A 20,702-nucleotide genomic window follows, 5' to 3' on the forward strand; every position below is an offset into this window, starting at 1 on the left:
AAGTGGCGTCGCCAGAGCGACCGGATCGAATCGGCGCCGGCGCGTGCGCTGTTGCTCAGGGCCGGGTGGTGTCGGCGCGGCGCCTGTCATGGGGCGCAGGAAAGCGGTTCGCGGACCGGGGGCCGAGGGTGCCCACGCGCGGCGGCGTCCGGGCCGCTCCCTGGAGGCCTTCGCCAAGGAGGTGGACGCCGCTTTGCGGGGTGAGTGCGAGGGGGAGGGAGAGGGGGGTCGGGGCGCCCTAGAGCCCGCGCTAAGGCCCAAGACGCTCTTCTCCCTGCACAGCGTCCGTGGAACCCGAGGAGGACGAGGGCGGCGCGGGCCCGGCGGCGCTGCCCTGCGCGCTGGCTATGTGGGAGCTGGGCCACTGCGACCCCCGGCGTTGCACCGGCCGCAAGCTGGCCCGGCTGGGCCTGGTGCGCTGTCTGCGCCTGGGCCAGAGGTTCGGCGGCCTCGTTCTCAGCCCCATGGGCACCCAGTATGTGTCCCCCGCAGACAGGTAAGCGGGGGAGACCTGGGGACTGGCGAGGGGAAATAAGTTTTCTCCAGCTACTGCCTTAAAAGCTTGCCCAGGTAGTCCTTTGCCAGTGTCTGGGGTAAAGAAAGGACGCTCCCTATCCCTTGGGAGGCCAAGTTCCAGGGGTATACCTCACTTAGGGGGCCATCACCAAAGTGGTGCCAACCCTCAGAACTTAGCCTATACTGTTCCTGGCAGACAGCTGGTGGCACAGTCTGGGGTTGCAGTCATAGACTGCTCCTGGGCCAGGTTGGATGAGACACCCTTTGGGAAGATGCGAGGGAGCCACTTGCGGCTGCTTCCCTACCTGGTGGCTGCCAACCCTGTAAACTATGGCCGGCCCTGCAGACTTTCCTGCGTGGAAGCTTTTGCTGCTGCCTTCTGCATCGTAGGTGAGTTTCAGGCCTGTCCTGACAGCCTAGTGGCCTCTGCTCCCAGAATGGTATTTTCTCCCATCAGACCCCTGGAGAAGTGTGAGGGGTGTACAGGGAGGCCATTAGGACAGCCCAGGGTTTCAGTCCCCAACTGGCTTGGAGGCTTGGCCTTGTGGAGTTAAACAGAAGGCAAATGAGGTGTCCTCACTGTCACAGGCAGCACTGTCCTGAGAAACTTTCTTCTCAGCATTCTCAGGGAATTTGTGGTCCAAGGAGAAGCCCAGATGGAGACCCATGAGACCTGGGGACAGACTTGATGAGAATGTTTATTTCTCAGGAGAGGAACAGGCAAGGAGATTGGGCGGGAGACAGTCAGGACTGTAGTTTGGCAACCATCAGCTCCCTGGGATGGCAGCTGCACCCAGCAGCTGGGGTGAGGAGGACACATTCCCTAGAAGGATTGCTGACATCTCTGGGTCTTGTTTCCTATGCTGTTAGGCTTTTCAGATCTTGCCGTCATCTTACTGCAGAAGTTTAAGTGGGGCAAGGGTTTCTTGGACCTGAACCGCCAACTCCTGGACACATACGCAGCCTGCAGTGGACCAGAGGAGGTGCTACAGGCAGAGCAGGAGTACCTGGCCAGTGCCAAGCATACTCCCCAGGAGGAGGAAATTGGTGAGGCCTGACGTAGGTGGGTGTCCTCTGCGGGAGGCCCTCCAGACCTGCACGTTCTTCTGAAAAGCCTAGGGTCTCGAGAGCTCACTCAGAGGTCACTTTCTTTTCTTCCCTCCCTTGCTTTAGACCCCTTTGATGTGGACTCAGGGCGAGAGTTTGCAAACCTCAACAGGCCTGTGACCAGCACCCGGTAGGTCCTGACTTCTACTGCTCCTGTATGTGAGGATGGTGTCCTAAGCAACCCCTGGGTGATGACTGCAGAACACCGTGCAAGTCTGCTGGGGAGGATCTGGCCTAGAGAGGGCAGGGCCTAAGAGAAATGTGCCCTCAGCCCAGGGATGAGTGCATGAAGGGTGAGGGCTGAGTGAGGAGTGCCTTAGGTGCCACCACGAGGGGACACATTCTTCTCTTCCAGGCTGCCCACAGATACAGATGACAGCAGCGAGTCTGAAGACCAGGGGCCTGCCAAGGATGAAGGAGGCAATAGCTGCTCTCCAGAGGAGGAGACTCCAGAACCAAGGACTGAGGCCAGGACCCCAACTGAGACTTGGAAAGACATCAAGAAACAGCACAGAGACTGAAAATTGTAGACACCACATATATTGTTGAAGCTGTGTGATAACAAAGTCCAGGAATGTGGGGACAGCCAGGCCTGGCAGCTGTGGCCCCTGTGGCTGATGGCAGGGTTGTGCTCCTCTCCACATGGGAACAACCTTGCTTGAGATACTCTCAATGAAACTACAGGTTGAGAAGTAGCCCCTGGTGTGAGTCTGGTTCTTTGCACTTAGCCTGGGGTTGGGGGACTGCTTGTGAGAGACTGGGCCATGGGATAAGTGATGTGGTCATGCATGTGTTGCAGGGAAGGACAGCTGACCAGCTGATGCAGAACCCCCGACTTCCCTGTCACCCTCCTATCACTGGTGACATATACCTCCTGCCAGGCCCAGTAGCCAGGTGGGATCTGGAACCCCACATGATTTTCCACAGACTTCTCTGTTCATCTGTGGGTGAGGGCTGGCACCCTACCCTCTACTTGTCAGCCCTGGCAGCTACTGTCCTCCAAAGCTTGGGTCCTTTAAACTTGACTCAACCTGTGAGGGCCTTACTCTTTCTGGGAGAGATAGGGTAGAGCTTCCTCTGAGAGGACCCTCCAGGCTAGGGTCAGCCTGGACCCTAGCCCACCATGCCAGTTGGGGACAGACCATTCTTTGTTTGGGGGCTGACCAGTGAGTGCACTGGAGGATACTGAGCAGCATCCCTGGCCCCCACCCTCTCATACTAGTATGTCTTTTCTAGTTCTGACTACCTAGAGTGTCTCCAGACTGCCTAATGGCCATGGGGAGCAAGGTTCTGCTGAGACCAGCTACCTGCCTCCCTAGGGAGCTGCCCACCTAATGACCAGGCCCATTGTGATCTCTGCATCCAGGATGTAGCTGCTGGCCAGTCCTTCCAAGTTGGCCTGTGTTCAGGGTGGGATGTACTGGGGCACAAGGGGTTCATAGCACACACCAAAGGGACATAGCCAGGGCAGATGGAAGCCATATAGAGTCAGCTATGGCAGTTGAGGGCCTCAGTGAGGCCTGGCTGCACAATGTGGCATGTGGGGGGCAGCGGAGTGTTCAGGGGTCAGCCTCCATGCACTTCTCCAGTTCCTTGAGCTTCTTGACGAACTCTTGTGCCTCCTTATTGGTGCGACCTTCCAGCATCCTCAGTGCTGACCTCACTGCAGGTGGACAAGTGGGCGTGTGGGAGCCAGGCCCACTGCCCTGTGTCCCCGCCATCACCCCACGCTCACTCACCCTGGGCTCTGGGCCGTCGCAGGTGCAGGGTGATGGGCTGCCCAGCCCTCGAGCCCACTCCCACCTGGGGCCTCGCAATGCCACTGACGCTGCCCAGGCTGAGGGCAGCCTCCCCAGCGAAGTCATTGGTGGACAGCCAGTCATGGTCCATGACAGTGAACAGCACACAGGCCCCACGGTGGCGGCATGCTTCTGCGGGCACAGAACTGCAGAGGAGGCAGTCAAGAGCCAGCCATGGACCTGTGGGCCAGGCTGGGATAGGCACAAGGGACAGGATGGGCACTCACAAGTGGAAGAGCTCATCGAACACTGGGTGCAGTGTCCGGGCCTTGACCTGGGTCCTCTGGCTGCGGACCAGTGGGAAGAGATGAGGTGGGCCCAGTTCCACGATCACGAAGGGGTCGCTCAGGCCTGTGGGGCACAGCCGTCAGCAAGCCCCCAGCCCCAGCCCCCACCCAGCCACCACTGCACCTCACCATTGGCGTCCAAGGGGAGCAGGTCTGCGGCATGCAGCACCTCCACGGCCAGCCGCTGCTCGGCTGCCTCATAATGGCAGCGGACACTCAGGCGGCCAAACCGGTTCTGCTCCAGCGACCTCTGTGGGAAAGGCCCGTAAGCAGGGCTAGGGAGCCAGGCAAAGGCCACACAGATGGCTGCCATCCTACCTGCTTGAGCTTGTCCAGGTAGAACTGCTCAATGCATTCCCGGGTGGAGCACTTGTGCAGACGCAGCTCTTCCTCCAGCCTCTGTGAGGAGGGGTGCTGGTGACTGGCCCCATAGGCCACTGCCCTCATGGCCCCCTGGCTTCATGCGCTAGGACAGGGCCTACTGTGGGGCAGTAGGCTGAATGTGGTGGCCCCCAGAGGGGTTGGGCCTCACCTTGTAGCTTCCATCCCTCAGGCTCTCCAGGGGCAGGCCCTGGCCCTCAGCGTGGAAAAAACTGACAAGAGCCTGGGGCGGAGAAAAAAGAGGGAGATACATCAGGGGGTCTGGCCTGATTGGGGTGTGGAGCCCCTGTAGGTGGGTCTTGGGCACCTTGGCAGAGCCACTCATCACACCTGGGATGGATAAGAAGTTCCAGGAGACCAGGGGAAATGCCAGCATCTGAGGCCAGACTCTGTTGTAACAGGTGGCCCAGGTGCTGCTAGGCAGCTAGGCTGTGGGGAGGAAGTGCTGCCTAGCAGGGAACAGGAGAAGCCAGGCAGAGGCTGGGTGTCCCAGCAGGGGCCCAATCAGAGGAAGGCCCTGGGGAGCTCCTCATGGCCCTACCTCCAATGTGAAGTGGAAGCGCCCGTAGAAGTCCGCAGAGACATCACTGTTGGCGCCCAGCGCCTGCAGAATGGCCTGCAGCAGCAGCTCCCAGAGGGCCTCCAGCACCCTGCAGGCACACAGCCTAGATGAGTACCTGGAATGCCCCACCCCACCTGCCCAACCTGCCCACCTGCCCAGCAAACCTGCTCAGGTTCTCCTTCACCAGCGAGGCATTCAGCAAGGCCAGTTTCTCGTCCAGGTACTTCATGAGTGGGGCCACAGCCTGTGGGCAGGGGGTCCTCAGGGGTGGCCTGAGCCTGGACCCTAACCCACCCCCAGCACACATACACTCACAGCCTCCTGCCCATGCCGGCACGCACCTCATCATTCTGAATAGAGTCAGGGGAGAGGCTGATGTGTTGCACGTACTTCCGAATGTCAGCCACCATCTGAGGGGAGGGGAATGCTCAGCATGAGGGTGGGGATGCCAGGGACAGCCTCCACACCAATGCCAGGCTCTGCCACGCTGCCTACCTTGGAGGTCAGGTGTGCTGTCACAGTGTGGGCCTCCCGATGCAGGTCCTCCTCCAGGGCCTGTATGCAGCTGAGCAGGGGGCGGGGAAGCACCCCGTCCAGCCCCAAGGCCCCCTCGGGCCATGCCAGGCCCCTCAGAGCCTGCCCTGAAGCCCTGCGCAGGAGCTCCACGTTGTTGAGCACCACACAGAGCTGGGAAGGAGTGGCCAGGCAGGTGGCTACAGTAGGTGGCCCCACCCAGCCACCACAGGTCCTCACCTGTCCCACCAGCCACTCACCGGCTCACTCACAGCCTCGCCAGCAGCCCCAGGCTGGGCATCCACCTTCTTCCGCAGCAGCTCAGTGTAGAAGAGGGCAGCCTCACACAGGTCCTGGGACGGGAGGCAGGCTGGCACTCAGGACCCCTCCTCTGCCCTGATATCCTCATAGCCTGCTCCCTTTACCCCAGCAGACAAACCTGGCTAAGCTGGGTGCCCAGCCCCTGGGCCTGGGCAGGGTCAGGCCATGCCAGCCGGACCCAGAGCTCCTGGATGTGGCTGAAGCAGAGGCTGGCAGTAGCTGCAGAGCTGCTGTGCCTGGACGAGGCATCCACAGGCTCCAGCTGGAAGGCAGGAGGAGGCCTGAGTGGCAGGGGACATGGGATGAGCCCCCGTGTGCTCTGGTGGAGCAAACACTTACCGTGTCCACATCCACAGCTCCCTGAAGGCGCCACTTGGACTGGTCCCGCAGCACCTGCAGCCAGAGCTTCACAGCAGGCAGGAATGGGGTGTGGATGCCGGCCAGCGCCAGGGAGCGACTGTCTCTGCAGTGGGAACTCATTCAGCACTTGCCCTGACACAGACTCCCCAGCCCAGCAGGTTCCAGGTTCAGAGCCCCAAAGTGGGCATCCGGGAAAGCCTCCTTCACAGAGCCCTGATCTCAGGTCCCAGAGCCTATCCAGAGGAGTCAGGGGCACAGGTGTTGAGGCACCCACCGGCCGGGGATGTAGCTCCAGAAGTGCTGGATGTCAGCCAGGGTCAGGTAGAGCTCAAAGAGCCCCGAGGCCACTTGTAGGGTCATCTTAGGGCTCAGCTCCTCCGTCAGCACCCATGCCTCCTCGGCCACCTGCCCAAGATGGCAGGATCATGCCTCTGCCATCAGGGAAACTAGAGCCCTGCCCAGCCAGAGGTCTCTCCCCACTCCCCACAGCCAGTGGGCACCCAGGGTTGAGGACCCTCCTCACCAGACGCTCCAGCTGCCGGAAAGTAAGGGTGAAGAAGTCCACCTTGAGGATGCTACAAAGGACAGAACTCAGTCACCTGCTCCCCACCAGCGGGGCCAGCCAGCCCCCACCCTGCCCTGTACCCAGCCAGTATCAGCACTCAGGACAGGGCCTACCCATGGAAAAGGCTGGCGTAGATGCCATAGCAGGCCTGCAGGTCCTCATAGATGACGTCTGCCAGTTCGACAAGCCCGGCCAGGCGCTGTGGTCCTGGCTGCAAAGAAGCCTGGTTTGCACTGATCTCCCAGCCCCTGTGCCCACCACGACCAAGGCCGCCTGGATCCTCACCAGCTCTCGAGGACTCTTGGCACTCAGGAGCCTGTCGTACCACTCACGGTTGCCCCTCTGCAAGGGTCGCCAGCAAGGCAGCATGGGTTGGAGAGAAGGGAGAGATGGCAAGGGGCCATGGACCAGCAAGTCCAAGCAGGGCTGGGCTGGGCAGGGCCCATGGAGAGCCCAGGCAGGTCCAAACACACCTTCAGGGCGGCAGCGATGTCCATGTTCAGCTCCGTCTCAAAGGGGCAGATCTCAAAGGAGGGCTGGAAGAGCTGCAGCTTGTCCAGACACCTGGGCAAGGACAGCACACTCACGGGGGCCCAGCCAGCACCCACCCCACCCCACCCCTGCTCATGGCTGCACCTACTTCAGCAGCAGCTCCAGTCGGTAGACAGCTGTGCTGTTGGTGGCAGGGAAGTAATCCCGGAGCTGGCGCAGCAGCCGCAGCCCGAACTCAGAGAAAGCAGAGAAGCTGTCGGCCAGACTCTCCTCCTGGGGGGAAGGGGGTGTCTTCAGAGCTAAAGAAGCTGGAAATAGTGCTGGTAGCCCTGGTCACTGATGCTGGGGACCACCTTCCCTGCCTTGGCCAGCAGTGTTCCCCCACCTGTCCTAGGTTCTGTCCTAGGAATGCCGTCCACTGGTCTCCCCCAGAGTAGTCTCCCCTGCTGGCCTGTCCTGGTCTCAGTACCCCACACACTACACCAAAGACCCCTGGGCCCCTGCATCTGCTGTCCCCTGGGCCCTGTCCTGCCAGTGCCCATGCTCTCCTGCTGTTGCCCACAGCCCAGTCTGACCCCGGAGCCTCCTTCCCAGGTCCCTCCAGTGCAGCCTGCCACCTCCTCTGTGTACAGTGTGCATTGTCCCACACAAGGGCCTGGTCCCTCTGTCTTTAAGCTCAGGAGGGCAGAGCAGGACTAGCCCCCAGCACGGACATGGCCAATAGAAAGCAGGCCCCTGCTGTGCCCACCTGCTCCTGGGGTAGCAGAGGCGCCTCCTCCCAGTGTGCCTGCATGTCCTCCAGCAGCCCCAGAAGGTAGCCGTAGTCGAGAGTGCGGGTCTGATGGTGGCGGCTGCTGACTTGCCAGTGCCTGCAGGGGCCCAGCCCATAGTCAGAGGCATCTGCCCAGCCCTGCCACTCACAGCCCGCCCGCCCACTCCCACCCTGCAGAGCCCACTCACAGTACAGCCAGCTGCAAGGGGGACAGGTTGCTCTGGGCTCCGTGCAGACAGAGGATGGTGGTCCCAGGCCCGCTGAGCTCGCCATGCCAGCTGCTTGAATTGGGCTGGGAGCAAAGGTGGAGGGTGGGCAGAGGCCCAAGATACCCTCCACCACCATCCCCTGCTCTGACACCTGGTCCAGCTGCCCCAGGCTCCCAGAGGTGTCCACTACCTCCTCCACGCGATGCTCGAACCGCAGCACACGGCTGAGCAGCAACAGGTAGGACAAGAAGCCGAATCTCCCACGCTGGCTCATGATGGTATCCCTCTGGAACAGAGCCTGCCTGTCACCAGCTCTGCCCCGGCCCAGTGGGCAGGGGGCAGGGGTGCAGGGCAGGGCTTCTGCGGGACCCCACCTGTGTGGTGATCAGCCTGAGGACCAGGTGACAATCCCCCTGTACACGGGAGGCGCTGGAACGTGGTTCCAGCTTGAACCAGCGGTCTGCTCCAGCCACGGGCACCTCCTATGGGGTGTGGGGGGGGGTGTTAGGCCTAGGGAACTCTCCCCCACGCCCACCCCCACAGACCCATGGAACCCTGGGGAGAATGTGGGAGGGATCAGGGGTGCCCAAAGGCAAGAGGCACTTCAGGCAGCCCCTCCCTGCAGCCCAAGGAGGGTGGGAGACCCTTGGGAGTCAAAGGTCATGGCCACTGCAAGTGCCCCCATGCATGTGGCAGGTGTTCGTACCCGCACTGGGATGTTGAGGCACCCCAGGAAGTCATCCGTGTGGTCCTCGGTGGGCCCTGCCGTGCCATTCGCTCGGGCTGACTTAACAATCTGCTTGAAGTACCTGGGCACGACCGGGTGGGCTCAGGCCAGTGGCCCCGGGAGCCAGTTCCCACTGCAGGTCCCACCTGTGACTTGAGGGTGCAAGGCCCCCATCCCATACCTGCTCATGCCCTTCAGGCCAATTACTTCATTCAGCTTCCTGCATGCTTCTGCCAGGGACACATCATCATCGTGGTCCCTGGAGGACAGCATGGCTTGTCTGGCAATCCCAGCCCAGGTCAGAGGCCCCCGACTCCCTCCCCGACCAGAGCCACCCACTCCCCTGAAGGACTCAGGCCCAGTACCAGATGTCCAAGTGCAGCTGGTCAGTGCTGACATCCTCAATCTCACTGTGGGGACAGAGAGATGCGGGTGAGGGTCCTGGGTGAGCCTCTGCCAGAGCTGGGCTGAGGGCAAGTTTAGGGGCAGCAGGGAGTGGCCATGAGGTCCTGCTCTCCAAACAGCTTCTTTCTCAAATCTGCCTCTGCACTGTTATTAGCTGTGTGGCCATGGGGGCTCAATGCCCCTCTCTGGGCCTATTCCCTCCTCTGGAATGTAACCAGAACGTAAGGCATGCAATCAGCACCCCAACCCCTTTGAATTGCCTGGGACAGCACAGAGATGGGGACCATGTGAGCCATCATCCTCAGGACACGTGGCCACCTGTGGGGTGGGGGCCTTACAACAGGAAGTGCTCCTTCCAGACGGGGTTCAGAGTGCTGCTCTTGACCTCGGTGACCTGGATGCACTTGGCTGGCAGCGGGCCGCTGCGCTTGCTGCCCTTACGAAAGCTGAAGCGCTGCTCCTTCTGCCCACTTTGCTCCCGAGGGGTGCCCGAGGCCGGCAAGATGCCCAGCATGCAATAGGGGTCGCTGAAGCCTGAGACACAGCAGGCTCAGCCCCGTGCCGTGCCCATCCTCCATGGCTCAAGCAGACCTGGGCACGGCTAGGGGCCCACACTCACCGTTGGGGTCTTTGGCCAGAAGGTTCTTGGCACGCATGACAGAAACTTTCAGGGCATACGAGGGGGCCTGTGGACAGAGGGACGCTGAGAGCCCCAAAGGGCTAGGCAGCCCAGTGTGATCATCAACCCGCCCCTGAGCCTGCCGCAGGCTGCAGCAACTGGTCAGTCCACCCAGGAAGGCCACAGCCTTACCTTGGCCTTCTTCACACGCTCAATGGCCTCAGCATGCTGCTCTGGGTTGGTGCCAAACACCTGTGGGTGGTGAGCAGGTGGGAGGGGCCCAGGTGAGCCCTGAGGAGAGGCTGGCTACGACTCTGGGGCCTCAGGTGCGTGAGAGTCAGAAATTACCACCTTGCACCTCACAGTGCAGGGGTTGGGAGTGGGCCTGCCCACCCCGTCCCGGCGCCTAACAGGAAGCATTGTGGGCATGTGGCAGTGAGGTCTGCATGGCCAGGACAGGGGAAGAAATAGAGTCGTGGTGTGCTGTCCATCCATTGGTTCACCCTCTGTGTATCTGTCTGTCCCATCTGACCTTCTTTGTGACCGCCCCTCCCTCCTGCTGGGTAGGTCTGCCAGCCTGTGTGTCTGCTCACACATGCCCATTACACCTGCTTGCTCATGCAGGTATGGGGTGCATTCTGTCTACGGTTCAGGTGAAGGTGATGGGTGGGGTGGGGGCAGGGCGGCTGGCTCACCTGCTGAAGGTAGGCCAGAAGGACTTCTTCGTCATCCACCTGGTCAGGACTCATGGTGCCCGCCCGGTGGAGGACTGTATACAGGGCCTCCTCATACAGCATCTCCACCTGCACAGTGCTAAACCTCAGGCCCTGCTGTCCACTCCCTGTAAGCCCAGCCCCTCACCCCCACTGGCCCAGCAGAGCCCCTTCCTCAGGACCTTTGTACCTGCTGGGCCCTCTGCTCACTTGTCCGTCCCATCCATCTCTGCTGTCAGCCTGTCCTGAAACCCTGGGCATTCTAACCTAAGAACAGGAGTCAGAGCCCCCTGGGGCCGGACCAGCACTCCCTTACCTCCTCCTGGGTCAGGGCTCTCAGGCCACGGTTGGAGTCCACAGGTTCAGCTGGGGCTGGTGAGCCACTGCGTAAGAGGACCTGCAAGGGGTGCATGGGTGATGGTCTGGGGGCACGCAGGGCCTGCATCCACCACCACTGCTGGACAGGGGTACTCCAGGGGAAGGAGTGAGAGGATAGTGGAGACCTGAGGTGGACGGGGCAGAGGAAGCAGAGGTCCCATGCTGGGCGGGGCTGCAGCACCCAGGCCCCTGCAGGAGGGTGTCCTCACCTCAGGGCACGGCAGGCCCTGTCTGCCTTCCCCCTTCTTCAGGATGAGACGCATGTGGGCAAAGAACTCCACGCCATCCCCAGGTTTCCTGGGAGAAAGGCCAGGTCAGCTTTGGCTCCAGGAGGTGCTGGCCCTGTGCCACCCTACTCAAGGGGCCCACACGGAGGATGGGGCCTTGTGATGCCCACAGCCTCGACTTCAGACTTCCTGTGTCCCTGCTTCCCACCCAGGTGGGAAGGCCCTTGGCAGGAGTCTGTCCCTGGGCACCCACCAGGCCCCTGTGGCAGGCTCCTGCAGGTCCGCACTGGTGCTTGCGGGCTCCTGTTCTGTCTTGCGGCGGAAGGACGGGCACACCTGCACCTGCCTGAGCACGCTGCTCTTGATCTCCAGCAAGGTTGACATGGTGGGGACCTGCAGCAGAGAGTGTGGCCACAGTCCTAGGTCATCCACTTTACAGAGGTCACCCAAGGGAGGCGTGGGGAGGAGAACAGAAGGGATGGCAGAGGCCTGGGAGCCTGCTCTCCAATTTGGAGTCTGGTAGGGCCCCAAGGGCTTCATGGACTCCTTCCAGGTAACCAACTAAGGTCTGTGTCCTCTACAGGGTGCCTCTGAGGATGTGGGAGCAGATGCCACCAAAGGTGGTAGAGTGCCCAGCTCATAACTGGCGTTCCATCTGAAGCTGCTGGACTTCACAGGGTATGTTCTGCACAGCCATGTCTAGGGCAGGGGTCCTTGTCTCTGGGATCTCCTCAAGAGGACCGAGATACAGCGGAGTGATGCCAAGCTCCCCCAGCCCCACTCAGGGCCAGGCAGACAGCTGTTACCCAGGCCCTCTGCAGAGGCCAGAAAATCACCCTGGTGCCACAGAAGAGCACAGGTGAGATGGGCCTGGAGAGCCAAGGGGCTTATAGCCTGGGTCTTCTGCCCACAAGTCCAAGGTGGGGTGGACAGGAGGGGATTGATCAGGAGGGGGTGCTTGGGATTTCTCATCCATCAAGAATAGCAGGGGGAAGTGCCCCATCCTTCTCCCAGGCTGCTTAGAAAACCGGAGGGGGAAGTGTCAGGGAAGAAAGCTCAGCTGACGTCACACCTGCATCTCCCTTTTGGTGGGTGCTGTTTCCCCTGCAGACCCCAAGTCAGAGGTCAGGACAGCAGCTGGTGCACTGTGGCTCCCAGAGCCCCCTCCCACTGCACCCCCAAGCCCAGGGCCCACCTCTGTCCTGGGTCAGGGCTTGCGTCTTCCCCACAGAGTTGCGGGGAGATCCCCTCTCCCCTGAGGAAAACTGTCTTTCTACCAGGCCGTCCCCATCCCACAGAACCCCCCCTCAGGCTCCCTGTCCCATCCCAAAAGCCTCAGGTTTACAGGGGCCCACTCAGTCCACTACTGGGCCTTTGCACTTACTGTCTGGGTCTCTCTGATGCTCACTCATCAACCCAGACATGTCAGCCCTTGCAAAGGGGGACCTTAATTTCCATCTCACAAAACAAGAAATGGACCAGTGGGTTTCACTCTTTCCCCAAGACCTCAGGGGTGGGCAGCCTGTGCAGGCCAGCTCCCATTCAGGCTGGCTCCACCTTAGAATGGTGAGCTCAATCAGGACCAGCCCAGCACACCTGGCTGCACACTCAACAGGTTCCTGCTGCCCATGGAGCTGCCTCTGGTGGGAGGCTCCATCCTGGCCTGTGCCCCACCAGCTCAGGCCAACACCCTCGACCACACTTCATCCTGCTCCCTGGCACTCCAAGCAGGGTTCCCTATGAAGGGGCTGCACTTGGGGGCCAGAAATGAGGCCTCACTGCCTTTAAACCTATTGGTGCCCCCCAATGCCCTCCCCTAAATGTTGGGGGGCTCAGGCAGGACGCTTCCTAAAGCTGACACACCTGCAGCTAGTCCGGAGGTCCCCAGGGAGCTGTGAGTCACAGCCCCTTTCCTCTCCAGTTGAGCAGAGAAGATGCCCCCCCCCCCCGAACCCTAAAGCCAGCTGAGCTGCTGCTGCCTGAGCTGTTGCCAGGGCAACCGCCAGCAGCAGCTGTGTGACAGGCACTGGGGGCTTGCAGGCCAGAGACAAACATGACGCAGGAGCCAAGCAGCCTGAGCCACAGGCTCGAGGGGCATCCTGGTGAGAACAGAAACGTTCAGGGCAGAAAGGAGGGTCACACGCCCCCTCCCACACTGGGCCCTGGACACCTTACCTGTTAAGCCTCCAGGCAGCCTAGAGAAGCGTGTGCCAAGTCTCCCTTGTCTCAGATGGGCAGTCTGAGGCGTGGGGCTTAGGAACCCACCCAAGGTCCCAGAGACAGCAGGTGAAGGCCTAAGGTTTGCTCAGGCATCCAAGCACTAAGCTGGCATGTCCTGAGGCTGAGGATCAGCTGCCCCCACCCAGCCTGTTGCTAGAACAGGGCAGAATCTCAGCATCAGTGTCCGTGCAAGGTGGCAACCCTGTGCTGCCTGACTGGGCAGCTGGTAACCGTGATGACCCAGCAGTCCAGGCCCTGGGAGCCACCTGCCAACGAGGCTGTGACCACGCACCCCCAGGAGGGACCTCATGCACACTGCCATGACCAGTGAGCATGCGACTGCCTCCCCTTGGTGACAGCACCAGAGTCACTGGCTGCCTGTGGGCCTCCGTCAGTCCTGGCAGGGTAAGCCAGGTGCAGGGACCCCCAACTCTCTGGTAGGCCCAGATGTGACTCTACCTCCATCTCACTGTATGTCCGCTTAGACAGCGTCACAGAGCTGAGCATGGCCACATCCCTTGCCCATGACTGGCCCCCAGGGCAGTGAGCAAAGCCAGGGAGGCCAAGGTTCTGCTACACCAGCTCTGGACTGCGCCAACCCTAGCAGCCCACACTGAGCCCTGGCTGCAGGAGAGAACTGCAGGGTGGCATTGGTCTATGTGACAGCTCAGGGCTGGGGCTACAGCAACTTGTCCAGAGACAGGATTCAAACCCAGGACTCTGAGGCCAAGCTGTCCTTGCTAGGCCATTTGGGGCCTATTGGCAATGAGGCCATGAGTGGGGGCAGCTGAGCCCCAAAGGCCTTCCTGGTCCCCAGTACATCATAAACACCTTAGGAGCACTGGAAGGAGATGGGGTGCGCTCTTAGTGCATTTGGGCCCCTGGAGAGTGTTCAGGGTGTTTGCTGGTGTGTGTGTGTCATGCAGAAAGATGTCTGTCTCATGTGTTGCCTTTCCACACCCTCCACCTTGGTCTTCTCTCTTGGTTTCCCATCTTCCTCTTCAGACCTCCTTGGACCCTCTCCAGGTGTCCATGGATTCCTGGGTCTCCAGGGTCCCCCCTGTCCCTAAGCAGTCTCCCTGCATTGGCCAGGCAGTGCCTTCTACAAATGCTGTTCCCGGGTTCTTATCCCAATCTAATCCTCGGAAGGGGTTTGCTCTTGAACAAGCTCTGCAGGGGCTAGACCTGAGACCAGCAGAACAGGGCTGGGGCACTCCCACATGAGTGGCAGGGTCTGAAACTGGCACCTCCTTATTCTGTAAGGCCCCCTCTTACTTACCTGTCTCCCTCACTTTTTGGGGGTGTTCCGGGTGTGGGTATCTGTAGGAGCCCTGCTCCCCAGTTCTATTGGGGTCTCTCTTCTACTGGAAAGTGAGCAATCAGAGCCTGACTTTGGGACAGGTGTGGTGTGTGATATTTTACCAGCTGTTCTGCAGACCCCAATCCAGGCAAAAGCCCTCAGCTGTGGGACTGAAATTCCCTAGAGGCGAGGGAGGGGTAAGGTGCAGCTGGCACTGGAAGGGATTTTCGGGGGCATGGGTCCCACGAGGGTATTCGCAGGGCGGGAGGGACGAGGGCGCTCCCCACCGGCTGGGGAGCGTAGCGTGCAAGGGAGGGTGGCTAGGAAACCGCGCGAAACATCTCCTGGGTCCTCGGCCCCGCCCCCATCTTTGGCCTCCACTGAGGAGGGGGCCCCGGGGTCGAAGTGGGTCGCCAGGGGACTGGCAGGCGGGACCGCAGGTGGCGGGCTCCCGTGCCCCAGCCGGAGGTGCGGCGCTGCTCCCCTCCCCCGCGCACCGCAGTGCGGACCCCGCCACCGCGCCCCAGGCTGCGCGCTCCGATGGCAGGGCGCGAGCTGGCAGCTGGAGAAACACTGCCCCGCGACCCGCTCCTCCGACATATTAGACCTCAGTGTCCCCAGGGCCGAGGGCGCTTCTTTGCTACCTTTCCGTTGACCCAGCCTCTGAGGCTCCCCGCGCGATCCCTGTGCCCGAGGGGGCGGACTGTCTGCCCGCCAGGGTGTGTGTGGGGCTGAGCCCAGACCGCAGCCCGACGGCACCGGGCGCGAGCCTGTGGCACTCACCGTGGGCCAGGGCGCAGGGCCGCGGGGGCTCCTGCGGACACTGCTCTCGTACGGGCTGGGGACGGCGAGGCACAGCGACCGCTCACAGCCGTGAGCGCCGGAGACTGAGCACTGCGGTGCGGACGCGCAGCGCGGGCGGGGGGCGCGGGCGGGGGCGGGGCCTGACCAGGCGCCCAGCTTGCTGCTCCAGGCCCGCCCCTCCCGCCCCCGCGCCTGGGGGCCGAGCTGTGGTCCCTGTGTCTCTAGGCCTGCTTGGGAGACCTACCCAGGGTGCGGGGCTGTCAATCAACCCACAGGTGGATGAGGAGAAGAAGCCGGCTCCGTGCTGTGTCTGGACACCCGCTTGGCTGCCCTCGCCCAGGTGGTTGGCAGCATAAAGGGGGACTGTCCGCAGGGTCTCCTCCCTGGGCCCCAGGAAAGCCAGAGTCGCAGAAACCCAACTGACGCACCAGGAGCAGCACAGACTTTTCTGGAAGGGCTGCATGGCCATCTCCAGAAGCACACTCCCAGCCCAGTGCTGCCCTACCCACACACACCCAAGCCCAGGCCTGTAGTGGACTTGGGTCTAGGGACCTCGCCACTGCGGGCCGGACCGCTCTTTCTCAGAGGTATAGTCCACTCTGCCGAAGGGGTCTCTGCAGGCAATAAACCTGGTTGCTGTGCCGGTGGGAGATCCAGGTTGAAGGCCTTGGTGATCAGGGCCTGCTGGACCCTGCTGTGCTCTTCCCTGCCCAGCCTCCTGGTCCCTCTCTGGGCAGGGTTTCCCACTCAGCCTCCAGACAGACAGCTGTTCTCAAACCTGAGCACACCACACATGATCCCTGGAGGGCTCCTTCCATTGCTGGACCAGCCCAGGACTTCTGGCTCACTGCTGGGGAAGAGGGTCTGCAGGTCTGACAAGTTCCCTCATGCTGTGGGTCCAGGAGTCACGCTGGGGAGCTGCCCAGAGGGGCTTGGACTTGGAGTGGCACAGGAGGCCTGTGGGACCTAGCCCTGAGCTTGGCAGGATACTGGTAAACTTACTGCTGGGGGTCCAGCTTTTACCAAAGGGCCGGTCCCCAACAGCGGGCCTCCAGCAGGGTGAGGAGCAGGGAGGCAGAGCTGGAGCCTGTGCAGCTCAGGCTTATTGGCAAGGATGGCCCCTCGGGGAAGGCTGGAGTGGCCAAGCTGAGGGAAGGCTGGGACTGGCCTCCAGAATGGACCTTGGGGCAAGTGGTGGACATTTGCAGATAGCTGAGCCTTCCCTGACCTGACTGTCCAGTGGTCCTCATAACTGGTCACTGAAGTGGGCTCCTGGGGAGAGGTCAGCCTGGCTACAGTTCCCCAGTCTAGGGAAGATATAGGTGGTTTTGCCCCTTGTCTAGGGACATTGCCATCTATCTAGACTTCTGGATCCCAACTCACATCTGTGCCCAGCCCTCTGTGCCTGTCTGAGGGATGGCAAGGTGATTCTCCTTTAGGGCCCTTAGCCCCAGGCCCTGCCTCCATCCTTACCCAGCCTAGCCAGGCAAATGGGGGATGGCAGGGGAACTCGGAAATGCACCAACTGCTTGGGTCAGGGATGTCAGGTGAACAGGGGAGGGGTCTGAGCCTTGTGCCCCCAGCTGGTCCTCAGCAGGGGAGGGAGTTGGTGTGGGGACACTGACCTCCTTCCCAGGATCTGGAACTGGTGCCCCCACCCCTGCAGTCTTACGTCAGTTTCTGCTAACTTGTTGGAACAAACAGGTCTGGTTGTCATGGTGATCATAATGGCTTTGGGGTGAAGGGATGAGACTGCAGTGGCTGTAAACAGGAAGTTGGGGGGGCACCTACCGACTGCCAGGGAGGGGGCCTAGCAGGGCCACTGCAGGGGCTCTAGCCCTTCAGACTAACCTTTCTGCAGGGCTAGGTGGACCCTTGGAGACCTCATTCTTCTACAGGTAGGGAAACTGAGGTCCAGACATAGGAAGGGGTTTCTCTGAGGCCACAACAATAGGCGGGGTCCCAAACTCAGGGCTGGGTCTCAGTTCCCCCAGGATAAGATAAATCCCCAGACCAGGAGTAGTATTGTGCATCAGTAACACCACCAACTCGGAGGCTGAGGCAAATGGATCAAAAATCCAAAGGAGCTGGGTGCGGTGGCACACTCCTGTAATCCCAGTGGCTTGGGAGGCTGAGACAGGAGGATCACAAGTTCAAAGCCAGCCTCAGCAATTTAGTGAGGCACTAAGCAACTCAGTGAGACCCTGCCTCTAAATAAAATTCAAAATAGGGCTGGGGATATGGCTCAGTAGTTGAGTGCCTCTGAGTTCAATCCCTGGTACCTCCCCAAAAAATGTCCAAAGGAATTGCTGGGTGCGATGGTGCATACCTGTAATCCCAGCGACTCTAGAGGCTGAGGCAGAAGGATTTCAAATTCAAACCTGCCTCAGCAACTTAGCTAGACCCTGTCTCTAATACAAAAAAGGGCTGCAAATGCAGTTCAGTAGTTGAGCTCCCCTGGGTTCAATCCCTTGCACCAAAAAATAAATAAATAAATAAATTCTGGAGGCCCTAAGCAATTTAGTGAGAACCTGTCTCAAAATAAAAAAAAATTTTAAAAAGAGGCAAAAGGGCTAGGGATGTACTCAGTGGTAGAGTGTCCCAGGGTTCAATCCCCAGTATGTAAAAACAAGTGATAATCATCACCCCCAGTGTTCTTCCCTCCACAGATTAGTTTAGTAGGGTGTTGAATGGATGAGTGACATCCCATTCAGTGACCTATTCCTTCATTCTACCCTGATGGGGTCTGAGACCAGGTCAGATGGACCTGAGTCAGAGGCCTGGCCCTGATACTCCTGCTCCAGTACCTTCTCCACTGCCTGGTGCCTCTATTACCCTTGTCTGTAAAAAGAGTTAACAGCTACACCCCTGAGGCTACTGGGGGATCTTGGTAGGCCTGTGTCTCCTGGAGTCTCCTCCCCCCCAGCAGGTGGGATAGGAACTGCAGAGTCCCACTCAGTTCCCAACTCTGTGGTTGGGGGTGGAAGCTCATCCTTGTGTTGTCTGGTGGCTGAGAAAGAGGACAGGAAGGCAAGTCCCCACTCTCCTTGTGCCTGGCCCCAGACCCTGCTCTCCTGCTCTCAGACCAGTGCCTACAGCTGCTGTGCTCTGAGGTGAGGGGCAGAGAGAGGCCATGCAGGTGCAGGACCGTCTCCATGCAGCTGTGTTGGGTCAAGGGGCACACCCTGCCTAGATGCCATTACTGCCCCAGGAATCCTCGCAAAAGCCGAGCTTTGCTCCTGCAGACCACTTACAAGCCTGGCTGTGTGCACGCTCAGGGTCTCAGGCTGGAAAGGCTGAGGCAGTGTGAGAAAAACACCAGGCTCAGGAAGGCCTGCCTGCTCCCTGGCTGCTGAAGGGTACCCATGAGGGCTTCTGAGAAGTCCAAGTGACCTGCTAATTATCACAGGGCCACCCTCTGGTGGCATCCCTTGGAATTACAGGCACAGCTCCGAGAGTTAAAGCTTCTTCACTGTCCCCTTCCTTCAGGGTCAGAGGCAGGGAAAGTGGGGCACCAAGAACCTTGGGTTATAGACAAAGGTCTCTAGCCAGGACCCTAGCTGTTGTGGGGCTGGAGGATCCTGAATATTGCAGAAAAGAGGTGGCTGGGTGGTGGTCTGGCCCAGTCCCGGCCTTTTGCCCAAGGTGCTATCTCCTGGGCTGGGGGGTCACCGGGGTCCATATCAGAAGCTCAGTGGGCATTCTCAGGCCTTGGTATCATGGTGGGTCTGCAGTTTGTGAGGAGCCCTGGGTGGGGGAAGAGAAGCAGACCGGCACAGGACTCTGTCAACTGAAAAACAAAGGATGTTTCTGGACAGAGTGCCTGTGAGGCCCTGCAGCAGAGGGCCTGTGGAGCATGAGATCCTGGTGCCTGCTTGCAAGCAGTGCTGCTTCCCAGGAAGAGCTCATTCCTGCATGCAGCTCTTTATTGGGACCCAAAGGGGCAGAGGATGAGGAGACAGGAGACAGAGCTGAACATGGCACCTGTGCACTGGGCTCCTCCATGCCCATCATCCTATGCAGAACATGGGCTGCGGGAGCCTTTATCCTGCCCAAAGGGAGGACCCTTTTAAGGGCGTGGAAGCCTGTCTTTCTTCAGAGGGGGCATCCTGAAGGAAGGACATAGATGGCTTGGCCTGGAAGGGCAAGGCCCAGTGAGATAAGCCTATCCCACGCATCCAGGAGTCTTGTTTGTCTCTTCCCCACAAGAGCTCGGATATGGCAGCCTCTGGACAAACAACCTTTGGGTCAGGCCAGCGGACAGGCAGAATGGGTAGGGCCATTGGCTCCAGCCCTTTCCCATCAATGGTCCAAAGCCAGGGTTACCACCATGGCCTGGTGGCTTCCTCAGAGGGGTCAGCAGTATCTGGAGGCCTCCAGAGGAGTTCCTTGCCCTGTGGAAGTCCCTAGACCGCCCAGTGTCAGGGGCAAGCTGAGGACCAGCTGCAGGGAACAGGTCCTCAAATCCAGAGCTTCTCAGGCCCCTCCCTGCTGTGGCTGGCTCAGACTGGTTCCAGCAAGTCCAAGTCAGTGCTGGGCCCTCCAACCTGGCAGCTTGTTGCCATGGAGACCCCTGGGCTGGAGGCCTGCTGTCAGCAGCTCAGAGGCTGCAGAGGGAGCCCAGGTGGCCTGGGGCTATGTCTATGGGGACAGGCATGATAACTGGACCAAGGCTTCGCAGCCCAAGAAGCCAAAGGGGACCATAGCAGGCCCTACCTAAGTCCTGGGCAGCAGCCATGTGCTGTCGTCAGGGTCTCTGTGCCTCCCATAGCCTGGCTGACCCCAAGTCCCACAGGCTAGAGATGGAGGTCCAAACAGGATGCCAAGGCCCAAACACAGGCCCACATTCCTGTCCTGCCCACGGTCAGTTTCCCCTGGGAGGTGCCCTGGGGCCAGCTCTATCTGCACTCACACAATGGCCTGCCTGCAGAAATCCCTCCTGGCACGGCCAGTCCTGGACACACCAGAGTCCAGGAGCCCTGTCATGGTCTGAACTGAGAGCTCTCCCCTGCACACCTGGGAACCTATAAAGCTTGTTGTCCCCTCTCCGAGACCCACTCCAGGCAGCAGGGGAACAGCTCAAAATTCTAGGTCTCAGGGCCCAGAACAGTGTGGAGAGACATGGGGACACAGGGCATCCACCTTGGCTTGAGTGACATCACTGGCTGCTGAGGTCTGATTCTGGGGGCTGGAGGCCGTTGGGGGCCCTGCTGGGCAGGGTGAAAGATCAGAACAGGGCCCTGAAGAGGAGGGGAGTCTCTGCCTAAGAGGCTTTAAAGCCCAAGGGGATGGGTCAGGGCAGGAAAGGACAATCAGAGGGCCACAGTTTGTGGAAATGCTTTAATTTGAAGATTCTTGGATACAGTGGTTAGTCTGTTGCCCACGATTCCTTACTAGCATGGGCCTCATGCTGGGAACACCCTCC

The 20,702-nt window shown here is 60.3% G+C and overlaps 2 protein-coding genes across 2 annotated transcripts; one reads left to right on the forward strand and one right to left on the reverse strand.

The window, feature by feature from the left end:
- Positions 1–45: 45 nt before the first annotated feature.
- Positions 46–2,318, forward strand: Tsr3 (TSR3 ribosome maturation factor). Its single transcript, XM_027940777.2, has 6 exons — positions 46–200; positions 283–496; positions 713–906; positions 1,387–1,563; positions 1,690–1,753; positions 1,979–2,318. Exons 1-6 carry the CDS (start codon positions 89–91, stop codon positions 2,142–2,144), a joined length of 927 nt encoding a protein of 308 aa, XP_027796578.1. The 5' UTR covers positions 46–88; the 3' UTR covers positions 2,145–2,318.
- Positions 2,302–15,275, reverse strand: Baiap3 (BAI1 associated protein 3). Its single transcript, XM_027940776.3, has 34 exons — positions 15,257–15,275; positions 11,207–11,346; positions 10,936–11,023; positions 10,665–10,745; positions 10,331–10,438; positions 9,828–9,887; positions 9,636–9,702; positions 9,355–9,550; positions 8,977–9,021; positions 8,793–8,870; positions 8,591–8,693; positions 8,259–8,366; positions 8,075–8,170; positions 7,864–7,967; positions 7,652–7,772; positions 7,052–7,176; positions 6,885–6,975; positions 6,697–6,753; positions 6,525–6,622; positions 6,370–6,421; positions 6,121–6,251; positions 5,826–5,949; positions 5,605–5,748; positions 5,426–5,518; positions 5,148–5,339; positions 4,994–5,062; positions 4,817–4,896; positions 4,632–4,740; positions 4,242–4,313; positions 4,028–4,108; positions 3,839–3,959; positions 3,650–3,773; positions 3,363–3,568; positions 2,302–3,286 (listed from the first exon to the last, which is right to left on the reverse strand). The coding sequence occupies exons 2-34, from the start codon at positions 11,335–11,337 to the stop codon at positions 3,183–3,185; spliced, it is 3,459 nt and encodes a 1,152-aa protein (XP_027796577.2). The 5' UTR covers positions 11,338–11,346; positions 15,257–15,275; the 3' UTR covers positions 2,302–3,182.
- Positions 15,276–20,702: the final 5,427 nt, after the last annotated feature.

Source organism: Marmota flaviventris, chromosome 19 (genome assembly GCF_047511675.1).
Source record: "Marmota flaviventris isolate mMarFla1 chromosome 19, mMarFla1.hap1, whole genome shotgun sequence".
Classification (NCBI taxonomy): domain Eukaryota; kingdom Metazoa; phylum Chordata; class Mammalia; order Rodentia; family Sciuridae; genus Marmota; species Marmota flaviventris.

Excerpts from the sequence above, each read along its gene's own strand:
- Tsr3 (XM_027940777.2), top strand. The coding sequence starts at position 89 with ATGGGGCGCAGGAAAGCGGTTCGCGGACCGGGGGCCGAGGGTGCCCAC. Across the intron at positions 201-282 it reads GGTGGACGCCGCTTTGCGGG|CGTCCGTGGAACCCGAGGAG; the intron begins GTGAGTGCGAGG and ends CTCCCTGCACAG. Across the intron at positions 497-712 it reads TATGTGTCCCCCGCAGACAG|ACAGCTGGTGGCACAGTCTG; the intron begins GTAAGCGGGGGA and ends TGTTCCTGGCAG.
- Baiap3 (XM_027940776.3), bottom strand. The coding sequence starts at position 11,337 with ATGTCAACCTTGCTGGAGATCAAGAGCAGCGTGCTCAGGCAGGTGCAG. Across the intron at positions 9,888-10,330 it reads TTCTGGCCTACCTTCAGCAG|GTGTTTGGCACCAACCCAGA; the intron begins GTGAGCCAGCCG and ends CACCACCCACAG. Across the intron at positions 4,741-4,816 it reads GTGAAGGAGAACCTGAGCAG|GGTGCTGGAGGCCCTCTGGG; the intron begins GTTTGCTGGGCA and ends GTGTGCCTGCAG.